This window comes from Papaver somniferum, chromosome 4 (assembly GCF_003573695.1).
Source record: "Papaver somniferum cultivar HN1 chromosome 4, ASM357369v1, whole genome shotgun sequence".
NCBI lineage: Eukaryota > Viridiplantae > Streptophyta > Magnoliopsida > Ranunculales > Papaveraceae > Papaver > Papaver somniferum.
Genome location: NC_039361.1, coordinates 119778651 through 119791401, shown reverse-complemented (window position 1 = coordinate 119791401; position 12751 = coordinate 119778651). Strand labels below are relative to the sequence as shown.

The window sequence follows — 12751 nt, the reverse complement described above, 5'->3', positions numbered from 1 at the left end:
TCATCACAACTTCAAATATTTCTTGGATCAAAGAATATCTTCAATGGAACAACAAAAATGGCTGTTTAAATTATTGGGGTATGTTTATGAAATCATTTTAGGAAAGGCAAAGAGAATATTGTTGTTGATGCCTTATCAAGAACTACATGTTCTCAATTTTATGCAATCTCTACTCCAATCTTTTCAGGTGTCACTGAAATTATCCATGAAACCAACAATGATGAGGAATTGAGTAAACTCATTGAATTGATGTGCATCAATCCTGCTCACAAACCACATTACTCTTACACTAATGAGATTTTGCGTTACAATAAGAATTGTAGTTTCTTCTACTTCTGAGTGGTGCACAAAGATCTTACATGAGTTTCATTATACACCTTTAGGAGGTCATTCTGGATATTTTCGCACTTACAAGCGCATTCAACAGAATTTTTATTGGAAAGGATTGAAACATCCTGTTAATCAGTTCATTTCTCATTGTGATATTTGTCAGAGAAATAAATATGAAGCTATAGCTCCACCGGGATTATTACATCCTCTTCTAATACCTGCTGATATTTGGTTGGATATCTCGATGGATTTTATAGATGGATTTCCAAAATCTTATCGTAAAACTTCCATTTTGGTGGTTGTTGATAGACTCTCGAAGTATGCACATTTTATAGCATTGACACACCCTATTCTGCTGCTACTATTGCTGAAGTTTTTGTGCAAGAGATTGTTCGTTTGCATGGCATGCCAAATACAATAATCAGTGATCGTGATCCAATCTTCATGAGTAATTTTTGGGAAGCTTATTTTACTCTACAACAAACTAAGTTATGTCGAAGATCAGCTTATCATCCTCAAACTGATGGACAAACGGAGGTAACAAATAGAACTTTTGAATGCTATTTACGTTGTTTTGCTAGTGTCAAACCTTCGGAATGGAGTAAATGGTTAACTTGGGAAGAATGGTGGTATAATAACAGCCATCACTCAGCTATTAATATGTCACCATATGAAGTTGTTTATAGTCGAGCTCCACCAACAATTTCGAGCTACTTACAAGGAACCACATCTATCAATGTTGTTGATCTTAACTTACGAGCAAGAGACCATACGCTTAAGTTACTTAAATTCCATTTTCAGGATGCTCAAGCTAGAATGAAATCTCATGTTGATAACCATCGTACTGAAAGAAGATTTGCGGTGAATGATTGGGTATTTCTTCGTCTGCAACCTTATCGATAATACACAGTGGCGATTCAATCATATTCTAATCTTTCTCCTCGATTTTTTGGACCTTTCAAAATCATTGAACGCATAGGAGAAGTTGCATACAAATTAGAACTGCCTGCTGAAAGTCGTATTCATCCAGTTTTTCATGTTTCTCAACTGAAACTTAAACTTGGATCTTCTATTGTTGTTGAGACAGTATTACCTAATATGGTTGACTATGAAAAGTGGGAACCTAATGCTATCCTAGAACGAAAAATGTTCAAGAAAGACAATAAAGCTGGGACTAAGTGGCTTATACAACAGAAAGATCATTCTCCAGAGGAAGCTACATGGGAATAGGCAGATGATATTCACTTGCGTTTTCCAAACACTGAGGCTTGAGGACAAGCCATTTTCCAGGAGGGGTGGAATGTTGCGACACCAAACCTGCTGCCTATTATTTCCTTACTTAGATTTAATATATTTAGTTGCATAGATTTCCTAGTTGAGTTAAACTTCTTTTAATTAGCTTTGCTTGCTTAACAAGCAGTTCTGTTAACTATAAATACTTAGCTCGAGTTTGTATGAAGACACAACAATTAATACAACTCAGTTTAAACTGAATTCTTCTCTTAATCTTCTACGCAGAGGTGGTTAACCCCCATTAAAAAGGGTTTATTCTAGGGTTATTTTTATTTTTCTCCTGTATTTTAACTAATGTTTGGTCAAGGACCCTATCAATTAAAACAAGCTGAAGATTAATTTAATAGATCGATGATTTGCAGTTGGTGAAATTGGTGATAAATGGATGTATTAATGGGTGTGTATGAATCAATCAAGTTTCGTGAGATTTGGATTTGTTATGAATTTGAAGGAATAGATTGATCTGCTGTTGTTGCCGTTTGAATTAATAGATCCATCACAACGAGCACCACAAACATCTATCACCACTACCCCCAAAAATCAATAAAGTGAGATCCATCTCCATAAATAAATTACAGATCAAATTAATTAACACAAAGCTATAGAATGTCACCTAATTTTTACTCAACAGAAACACAATTGATAAATCTTTCGCCTTTCGAAATCTAACACGAACAACCCTTTTTTATCTGAATCATCATTTAATTTTTTATTGATTGCAAAAATCATAACATTTATTTTCCTTGTTAACCATGTCCCCGCACTACTTGTTTATCTACTTCTGATCATTAATGGCGGTGGTTCTTGTAAAAGGAGGAATCGATCTGTCATCTGTGCTTTCGGTGGGGTGGTTGTTCTTCTCATCGTTAATGGCGGTGGTTCTCTAAGGAATCGATCTGTGCTATGGTAATTTTGGTGGAGTGGCTATATGATTTTTCGGGTGAAGGTGAACAAATAGAAATGTTTGAGGATGGAAAAATAGGAAAGGATATTATGTAAATGTAACTCAAGTGAAGGGTATGATAGTAAATTTATTTAGTTATTAGATTTTATTTAATTTTTTAATGATTATCAATGATACTTAATATTTAACAGAGTCAACTTTGGTTAACGTCATTTCCAAGTACCAAGTACTAAGTTGGACAAAAGTTGGACCAAACACTAACTTTGGACAAAATGCAAGTACCAAAAACCAAATAACCCTAAATTAGTATACCAAGTCACGACTCACATTTTTTTTTGGGATAAAAGTTCAGAGATTTTATTAAGAAATACCAGGGTCTAAAAACCTGGATAGAACTGTGTCAAGATGTGCAACATCATGACTGAAATCTTCCATAGAAAGCTTGTCTTTCCTAACTACTTTTGAAATAGAATCAGCTAAAGAGTTTAAATCTCTCTTGACATGTGAAACTTTAAAAGAATTAAAAGTTTTAAGTAAAAGCTTAATGTCTTGGATGGTTCTCCTATTCTCCCATCTAACATCCAGAACTTCGTTATTGATTGAATTGACTGCTATCTCTGCATCCGCTACCAAATGAATGCTATCCGGATCCATTGCTTTAGCCCATCTCATCCCCTCTAGTACAGATCTGTACTCTCCAGCCTCTGCATCAATTAATCCAGCTGCATAGGATCCTTTGAAACCAACTCTTTCACCTGAGGTGTTATACAACACAATGCCAGAACCACACTCATTAGTATTAGGGTCGAAAGATGCATCAACAAAGAATTTAAAAACAACAGATTCATCTATAATATTCTGCAAGCATAATGGGATGTTAGAGTGACAGTCAGATTGAGCAGAATTAATTTGTGGATAGGAATTTGAACTGTCTTGAGTGCAGGCAGTGTAGCTATTCAACAACAACTGAATTCTGGTGACTGTGTTCGTAGGATTCAGCTTCTTATCTTGAAAGACACAATCACATCTTTCCTTCCATATAATACAGCTTCCCACCATTAACAAACTTCTCCAGTTGTTGATTTCTTTACTTCCAGCATTCTTAACATCACTAAACCATGAGATAATCCATTCTTTTACATACTGGCATTGAGAGATAATCTGGTCAATATTGATATTAAGAAAGCGCCATACTGCTTTAGCATGTGAACAACTAATAAGAATGTGGAAAAGTGTTTCTTCATCTTCCTTGTAGATCTCACAATGTGTTTCTATATCATGCATAGCCTGAGATAATCTAACTCTTGTAGGGACTATATTTTTCAGACACTTCCATATAAATAATAGAACACGATGTGGAAGCTTCATTTTCCAAAGAGCTTTCCAAACTGATGTTGGAACATCACTTAAAGCAATCTGATTCTGAACTTTGGCTTCTGTGAGTTTATTGTAAGCAGTTTTAACAGAAAAAACACCATCTTTAGAAGGATCCCATCTAATTATGTCTTATTCTTCATGAGAGAGTCGCATGTTTTTGATTCTATCAACAATATCTGGACTGAAAAGATCATTTAGGAGAGGAATATTCCAGTTGTTAGACTCAGGCAGAATTAGCTCACAGACAAACTCATATTACAGGTGATGAGGATGAAGTGGCACAACTCTGATGTCAAGCCCTATGATCCACTTGTCAACCCAGATTTTAGTATTCTTGTCATTGTTAACTTCCATGATGTAGTGTTGTTGAAGAATAGAGAGACCAAGTTCAATCCATTTCCAGGTCCAAGATGAATTGCTCTTTTCTCCTTCAAGATGTAGAAACTCTTCTTTCTTAAAGTATTTTGCTTTGAGTATTCTAGTAAGAAGATGATCAGAGTTTTGGAAAATTCTCCAAGCAATTTTTGTAAGAAGAGCATGATTTAACATCTCAAGATCTATGAAATCTAGACCTCCTAGGTATTTAGACAAACTCATATTTTGTCATGCTATTAAGTTTAGACCTCTATTAGACTTGTAACCCCACCAGAACTTCCTTTGCAATGCATCCAGCTTCTTAATTAAAGTCTTTGGCATCTTAAAAGTACTCATCTGGTACATAGGTATAGCATTGAGAACTGCTTTAACCATAATAGTTCTACCAGATTGATGTAGATTTATGCCTTGCCAATTACCCAATCTTCTTTCAAAAGCAAGCTGCATATCTTCGAAAGATTTCACTTTGCATTTACCAATAATTAGAGGGGAACCTAAATATTTCTCATTTTTCTCCATACTTTGAACTCCCAAAATGCTACTGAGAGTATTGCACAAAGATGGATCCATGTTGTTACTATAAAAAACAGAAGACTTGTCAAAATTAATGACCTGGCCAGATTGAGAACTAAAATACTTCAAGACTTGAAGAATATTATTCACACTGGTTAAATTGGCTTGAGTAAAAATGAGACAATCATCAGCAAAAAGAAAATGATTTATGGGTGGTACTCCTCTTGCAACTGAAATACCTTTGATAGCTTTGGAAGTATGAGCTTCTATAAGAGTTCTTGAAAACCATTCCATTGAAATAATGAAGAGATATGGAGACAGTGGATCACCCTGTATAATACCTCTAGTTGGAGAAATTTTTTCACAAGGTGACCCATTAAGCATGACAGATAGAGAAGTAGTGCTGATGCATTGTTTGATTAGTTGACACCAGTCCTCACTGAAACCAAAACTTTGTAGAACTTTAAGCAGAAATGATCTCTCCAATCTATCAAAATCTTTGGACATGTCAAGCTTCAAAGATAACCAACCACTTTATCCTTCTTTTTTCTTCATTAAATGAATCAGTTCATGAGCTATAATTGTGTTGTCATTAATCAGTCTGCCTGAAACATATGCTGCTTGATAAGGAGAAACAATTCTTTCCATCAGGGTTTCATTCTTGATACAAGAATCTTGGAAATGACCTTGTAAGAGGTATTGCATAGACCAATAGGTCTGAAATCAGAAGGGCAACAAGGTTTATTATTCTTAGGATTAAGGATATATAGGTTTTGTTAATCTGTTTAGGCAAATACTTTGTTTCAAAAAAATTCTTCACCATATCACAAACATCAGCACCAACAATATTCCACCGAGACTTATAGAATCCAGCTTGAAATCCCTCAGGCCCTGGGCTGACCAACTTTCCATGCTTTTAAGAATCTTGTATATCTCTTCATTAGATGGTGGAAGTAGAAGTAGCCTATTATCTTCTTCTGAAATCAGAGTGGGAATGTGAATATAATGATGTTCTTCAATGGAAGGATCTTGAGAAGTACTTATTTTTTTTAAATGCTGAGTTAACAACACAGATATGTCTTTTCTAGAATGAAGCCAAGAACCATCTTTAGTCTTTAAGGAATCAATGTTGTTTCTAGCTCTCTTCCTCTTTGTTAAAGTATGGAAATACTTAGTGTTGTAATCCATTTCTTTAACAAAATTATCCCTAGATCTTTGTTTGTAAAACTCTTGTTGAATCTTATGCCATTTATCCAATTCTCTATTTACTTCAATTGCCTTTGCAGTATTATCTTGAGAAAAAGGTAAAGCTTGTATCTCAGATAATTTTTGTTGAAAAAAATCAACATTCTGATCAATATTACCAAAGTGAGTTTTGTTCCATCTAGATAGAGTAATCCTTGTAAACTGAAGTCTTTTAATGAGCCTGTAACCTTCAGATCCTTGAACTGATTTTTCCCATGCTTTTGCAATTTCAGCTGCACAAGTTTTATCCTGCAGCCAAGTTTTAAAGAACTTAAAAGGCTTCCAAAGCTTTGGTTGAGAGTAATCTGTCACCAGCATAATGGGGCAATGATCACTTCCAGAATGTTGAAGATGAATGAGTTTACAATCTTGAAAATGTTGATTCCATGAACCATTAACAAAAGCCATATCTAGCCTTGATATTTTGATACCAGTACCCATATTATTATTAGACCAAGTGTGTTCTCTACCTATGAAACCCAAGTCTTGCAAGCTCACCTCATTGATTATGGAATTTACTAAACCATCTCCTGAAGAAGAACCAGTTGAAGAACAATCTAAAATATGAAAATTAAGATCACCAAGAAGTACCCAAGGCTGAGAAATATTAAGACCAATGTCCTTGATGAATTCCCACTGAATTTTCTTCTTAGAATAATCACAATACCCATATATACAAGATAATAACAATTATGGTAAACTTGCATCATATTTAACTGCAACATGGATCATATTTTTTTCACAACTAACCACATCACAGATAAACCCATCTTTCCACAAAAGCGCTAAACCTCTAGAAAGACCAACAGGTTGAAGGAATTTCATGTTTGGATACCTTAAAGGGGCTAATAAAGATCTCATCTTATCTTCATGTATTTTAGTTTCACAAAGGAATATAATGTCAGGATCTTGGGATCTAATTATGTCCCTAAGGTGATCTCTTAGTAGCTGGTATTTTAAGACCTTGGACATTCCAGGAAACAACTTTCATGTTGTGATTATGATGCAAAAAACCAATTATGCACACAAAGTAAAAAAAAATTGCATGAAACTTAACAGAGAGAATGCATGAAATATTAACGACTAATGTATGAGTTGCAAAAGTAGTTTTAATGTCAATGAAAAGCCTAATAAGATTCTCAAACAAAATATTAAATGCAAGAGTTGAAATAAGAATAAAATTGACTAGTGGGAACAATAAATTCTGATAAATTGAAAAATTGATGAGGGTATAAAGTAAGAATAATACCTGATTTCCAAAAGAGTATGCTTAGGTAAATTATCTCCAGTTGTGACCATTTGAGCATTAATTGGAGCTGAGATTGGATTCATAATGTTGCTCCGTGAAGAAGTCTCATTAGAAGTAGAGCTAGTAATTGAATCATCACCAATCCTATGACGCTTTCTAAGTCTGCTATCTTCCTCCATAATCAACACTTCTTAAATAATCAGAGAGTTCAAATTAATGACTTCACCATCTTTTGGGGGAATGAAGACCTTTGATTTGTTGAACTTCTTTTGACTCTTTTTAATAGCAGGAGTCTTCACTGCAACAACCTCAATATTAGGCGCAACCATAGAAATATTAGTACGAATATTGTTGGCCTTACCGACAAAGTAAGGATTCTCATGAGCTTTCTTCAAATAAATGGCAGCATCCTTACATACTTCTTTGGTATTATTGATAATATAATATTTAGTACATATGCTTTTAGGTTCAGGGTTCACTACCCTGATTGATAATTATTATTAAACAACTATACATCTCTAAGTCGAGATAAAAGTTAACTACCCTGGATAACATTGAGCCAAACGTGAGGATTAAATAATATTATAGTAAAACTCAAACGAAAACCTCTTCCCTCTCCTCTCTCTTTCTTTCTCATAAACGAAAACCCTCTCGTCGGCATACCTTCTTCTGCTCAGATCGGCTCTGTTTGGAGCAGATATGGGAAGATCTCTTTATGTTATTGCTTTCTTAGGATGTAACCTAGTTAGCAATTCGGGATACGGGGAGTAGTTCAGGATGACATACACACGGGAATTACACGGATTTGGATAGGTCGAAATCGGTCAAAAAATCGATCAGCAGTTCGTTGTTCGGATACTAGTTCGGAACGAATACGTACGTGTATAATTCGTTTTAGAAATGTGAGTTCGGTACTCAAAATTCACCTTTATTAAATAATAAAATTTTAAAATTTTAGGTTGGGTTGATAACATTTTTTCTAGAAATGTGATATATATTAAGTATCATCGAATCATATCAGCCAAAAGTCGTTGGCCTAGTGGTTGAGAGGTAGTTAACGGGAGGTGGAGGTTATAGGATCGATTAACCCAGTATGAAGTTTGCTGTCTGGGCTTCAGCAAAGTAAGGCGAACTAATACACCGAACTTTTGATTCCGTACGAATAATTCCCACATAATTCGCGTACCAGGGGCGTGGTTTAAGTAATTCGGCCATATGATTCGAATTCGGATGATTCGGATTCGTTCGCAAATTATACGTGTATAATTCGCCGAATTACTAACCAGGGGTTGTAATTTACTTTATGGTGTAGTAGGTATTTTGTTTTGGGACATTTTGACTTTGGGTCCCATAAAATGGTATACCTTTGCATTTGGAGCCTAACTTTGTCCAGCTTTGAGTTTGGGTCCCGGTCAAAGATTGACTATTCTTGACCATCCAACAATCAGTTAAATATGAGATATTTTAACAAAAATAAAACGTTTTCGTTAGTCATTTCACTGTCTTGGATAACTTGGTAGAGTTAGTAAATAAATAAAAAGTAATATTTTCGTTAAAATAACCCATATTTAACTGAATGTTGGATGGTCAAGAATAGTCAACCTTTGACCGGGACCCAAACTCAAAGCTGGACAAAGTTAGGCTCCAAATGCAAAGGTATACCATTTTATGGGACCCAAAGTCAAAATATCCCTTTTGTTTTTTGTATTTTTCGTTTTCCGTTTAATTAGTTTAAATCCAGTTCTAGGTTTTCCTTTTAGGAATGATTTCTCTGGTCATTTTTTTTTTGGGGGTTTCTCTAGTTCTTTTCCTTCAGTGTGCTACTTAAAGTTTGTTGGAAGTTCTGTGATTTGCAGCGTTCTCTCCCGTTACGGTGAGTTTTTCCGACGTGTTTTTGGTAATGAAGATTCTCAAGACCTGTTGGTGTCAATTTGGGATGCAGGATGTTATGTTTTGAGCGGTTAGGGCAACTCATATGGTGTGGAGGTAAAAATTTCCACAAGTTACTGAGTATCCACAAATATATAGACCCTCGGAAATTTATGGAGTCAAAACCCACCATGGAAAATCAAAATGACTCTCCATCCGGCTACCTTTCCTCCGGATACCCCATCCGGTTAAATGAAGATCATAAATCTAATCCCAACTCTGACCCTCAATCATCACCTCCATCATTAAGCTTGCTTGCTGATGTTAAAGATGAATGAAAACAAAAGGGAAAGGCCACCAGTTACCGATTTTTGTAACTAAGATGATGGAGATATATAATTACCGATTTTTGTAATGAAGATGATGGAGATATATAATGAACAACAACGAGAATTCATCAATCATGAATGAGAATTAATTGAACATGGATGAGATACAATACTTGGTGGACTTGCATACAGTGCAATAGTTGGTACAACCATCATCGAAAATCAAAATCCTACCTTTCTTGAACCCCTTTTGTCAAATCCAACCAAAAATCCTACGTTCGATTCTTTTTTTTTTTAATTTTTACAAACCCTAATTGAAAAACTATGAACAGATAACTTATATATAGAGAAATTCTAGGCGTAGAAGAAAGATGCAGTTTTGAACGCTCATCCGGTTCTTGAATGACTGGATTAATAAAAAAACAATACTGCATCCGGTCACTTAACGACCGGATAAGAAAAAACAAAGTAATTTTTTTTTTGATCCGAACACTTAGTGTCTGGATGATGCATCCGGTCAGCCTATGACCGGATGTACTATTCCATTACGAATACCTCAAATATGTGGAGTACCATCTGAACTTCAGAAAGATATGGACCAAAATCTTTCCCATAATGACATTTTTTATCCATAAAAGATGGACCATCACAAAGATATGGATGAAATTTTACTCCATAGGAGTTTCCCTTATAATTTCTGTGCCGTGAGGAGTTTTGGGATCCAAACAAATATTTGCATATCACCAATTTTAGCACAAGTCTACATGCAAAATGAAGCAGCATCTGTTCTATCTTTGGCATCATCTTCCCCTAAACTTTTCAGCTTGGGATTTTCTCTTATTGATGATGTTGATCGGTGTTTGGTTGTGTTTAGATTTAGTTTATTTTTGGCATTTAGATCAAGGTTTAGGCTTATTTTTATCTTTCCCCGTTTAGTCCTTGTTAACTTTGCTCTTATAACCTTTTCTTTGGATCTGATCTCTGGGTTTATTGGTTACTTTGTGATGGTTGTCTACCTCAAGAATAGTGTTGACTTCAGTCTTTTCCGGTGGGAAATAAAGCTCTGTCGTGTTCACCGATGATCTTTCTTTGTACCAGCTAAAAAAGAGGAGAATCGGGATAAGACTTTTGGTACTGGAAAAGTGCTATATCTCTTGGTTATAAAAAAAATTGTTGTTATTCTGAGCTGTGAATCAAGCTACACCGATTCAAGTTCTCCTATAAAGGAGGGTGTTACAGTTCTACTGTTACGTTTTGATGGTTTGGTAGAGATTCTGGTTATGAGATTTGGATTAAGGAATTCGGATTAAGGGATTCAAGTTACGGGATTCGAGTTGAAAGTTATTTAGTCTTGCGCCTTGTTTGTGTTGGATTCTTACTGTAATTTTAGGGGTTTTCCTGTTTATTTATTAAAAAAAGAAGTGAGGATTAAATAATAACTGACTAAAATGCATAGATTGATTTATTGATCACATTCTTACTTTGTTTTAGTGTAAGATACAGTCTTCCACTAACAACAGCTTCTTGGAATAGAACCATATATAATTCAAATATTTATACATATACCATGTGGTCAGAACTCACGCTGTACAAGATAAATAAAATAATATATACTCCCTCCGTCCTCATATTAAGTGACCTATTTACTTTTAGATTTTGTCCCATTGTTAAGTGACCTATATCACTAAACAAGGAGATATTTCTTAAATTATCCTTTTAATTGATTATAAGAAATATATGAAATATGCATAATTTGATAGGCATATTTATATTCGTTACGTAGGTGTTTTAAAATGCTTTTCAATGATATAAAGTTTGCGAACATCAATGGTGTAGTTTGAGAGATAAATCATTTCAAAATTTCACTAATTATTATCTATAAGGGTATAATTGTAAAATATGCTTAAAAATATTCTTTTCCATTGCTTGCCTTAAAAATTGTGCAAATTTGAACTAGATCACTTAACAGTGGGACGGAGGGAGTAATAAATTTTTTTTTTGGTATAATAAAATCTTTTCATGACCCAAATTTTGGCCTTACATAGGGTTGCACAAGACCCGTCCACCAAACCCAAACCCGCCCGTGCCCGCTAAACCCGTGGGTTTTTAGTCCATACCCGCCCGTTGTGGGTGCGGAGTTGGTTATGAAAAAAAACCGTTGTCTGTGGGTGCGAGGTTGGTTTAAGCTACTACCCGCCCATACCCGCCCAAAAAACCCGCAGATTATATACCATTAGATAAAACTAATCCTAGCCGTCCATTATGAAACCCTAATACTAGTAGATAGGATAACTGATAATCCTCATTCACTTTCTACACTCTTGTCTCTGTTCGGCCTCTCCTCTTCTTCCTCCTCGATTCTTCTTCTTCACCTACGAACGACAATTACCAGAAATCTTCACCAGCAATCGACAACAACAACTTCGAATCTTCACCAGAAATCGACAACAATCGAAAAAACAACAGAATGTGTGTGTGAATGAGTATTGAATTATAAAGCGGGTCTAAGCAGGTTTAAACCCATAACCGCCCAACCCGCAGCGGGCAGGTAACAAAACCCGCCCGTTGTTTGTGGGTGCGGGTTGGTTTCATCTTATACCCGCCCATGTGCAGCCCTAGCCTTACAGGCTCTGGTGCCTAATTAGTAATTCGGAGAACAAATCGCGAATTTTTCGCGAATTCTTCCATTTCAGTCGGGAACGACTCATACGGCCGTCCAACTGAAACCACGTACTGCATTCGCGTGTTTTCTGGGAAATCCGAACTAACAGAATTCGCCGAATTAAATTCGTCCATTTAAGTCACTGGTCCAAAAATAATAACGGAGAGACTCGAAGTCTAGACCTCCATTTCGCTTTCTCACCAGTGCTCCACTAAACCGATGGTTTGTTGGTGCTAAATTTATATATATTTTAATATATGTAAGGTAATTAGTGAACAAACCCAAGCAAACCTCCATAATTACATTTTATTTGTATTTAATACAAACCGAATTATGCGTCCCGAATTCACATCTCTAAAACGAACTATACACGTATGTATGCCGTTCTGATTTATTTCCGAATCACGAACTGTTGACCGGACTTTTAACCGAGTTTAAATTTTACAAATTCGAATAATACACATACATATGTCCTTCCGTACGTTTGTCGAACTCCGAATTGCTAACTAGCCTCTGGTGTGATCTAAAAGCATACACAAATTGACAAGGTTGTCTAAAGACCCTACATATTTTTTTTACAATCCTATTATTCGGGCTTAAAAAGA

The 12751-nt window shown here is 35.4% G+C and overlaps 1 protein-coding gene across 1 annotated transcript; it reads right to left on the bottom strand.

Annotated features, from left to right (window-relative positions):
- Positions 1-5608: 5608 nt before the first annotated feature.
- Positions 5609-7465, bottom strand: LOC113273054. Its single transcript, XM_026522824.1, has 3 exons — positions 7287-7465; positions 6788-6872; positions 5609-6634 (listed from the first exon to the last, which is right to left on the bottom strand). Exons 1-3 carry the CDS (start codon positions 7463-7465, stop codon positions 5609-5611), a joined length of 1290 nt encoding a protein of 429 aa, XP_026378609.1.
- Positions 7466-12751: the final 5286 nt, after the last annotated feature.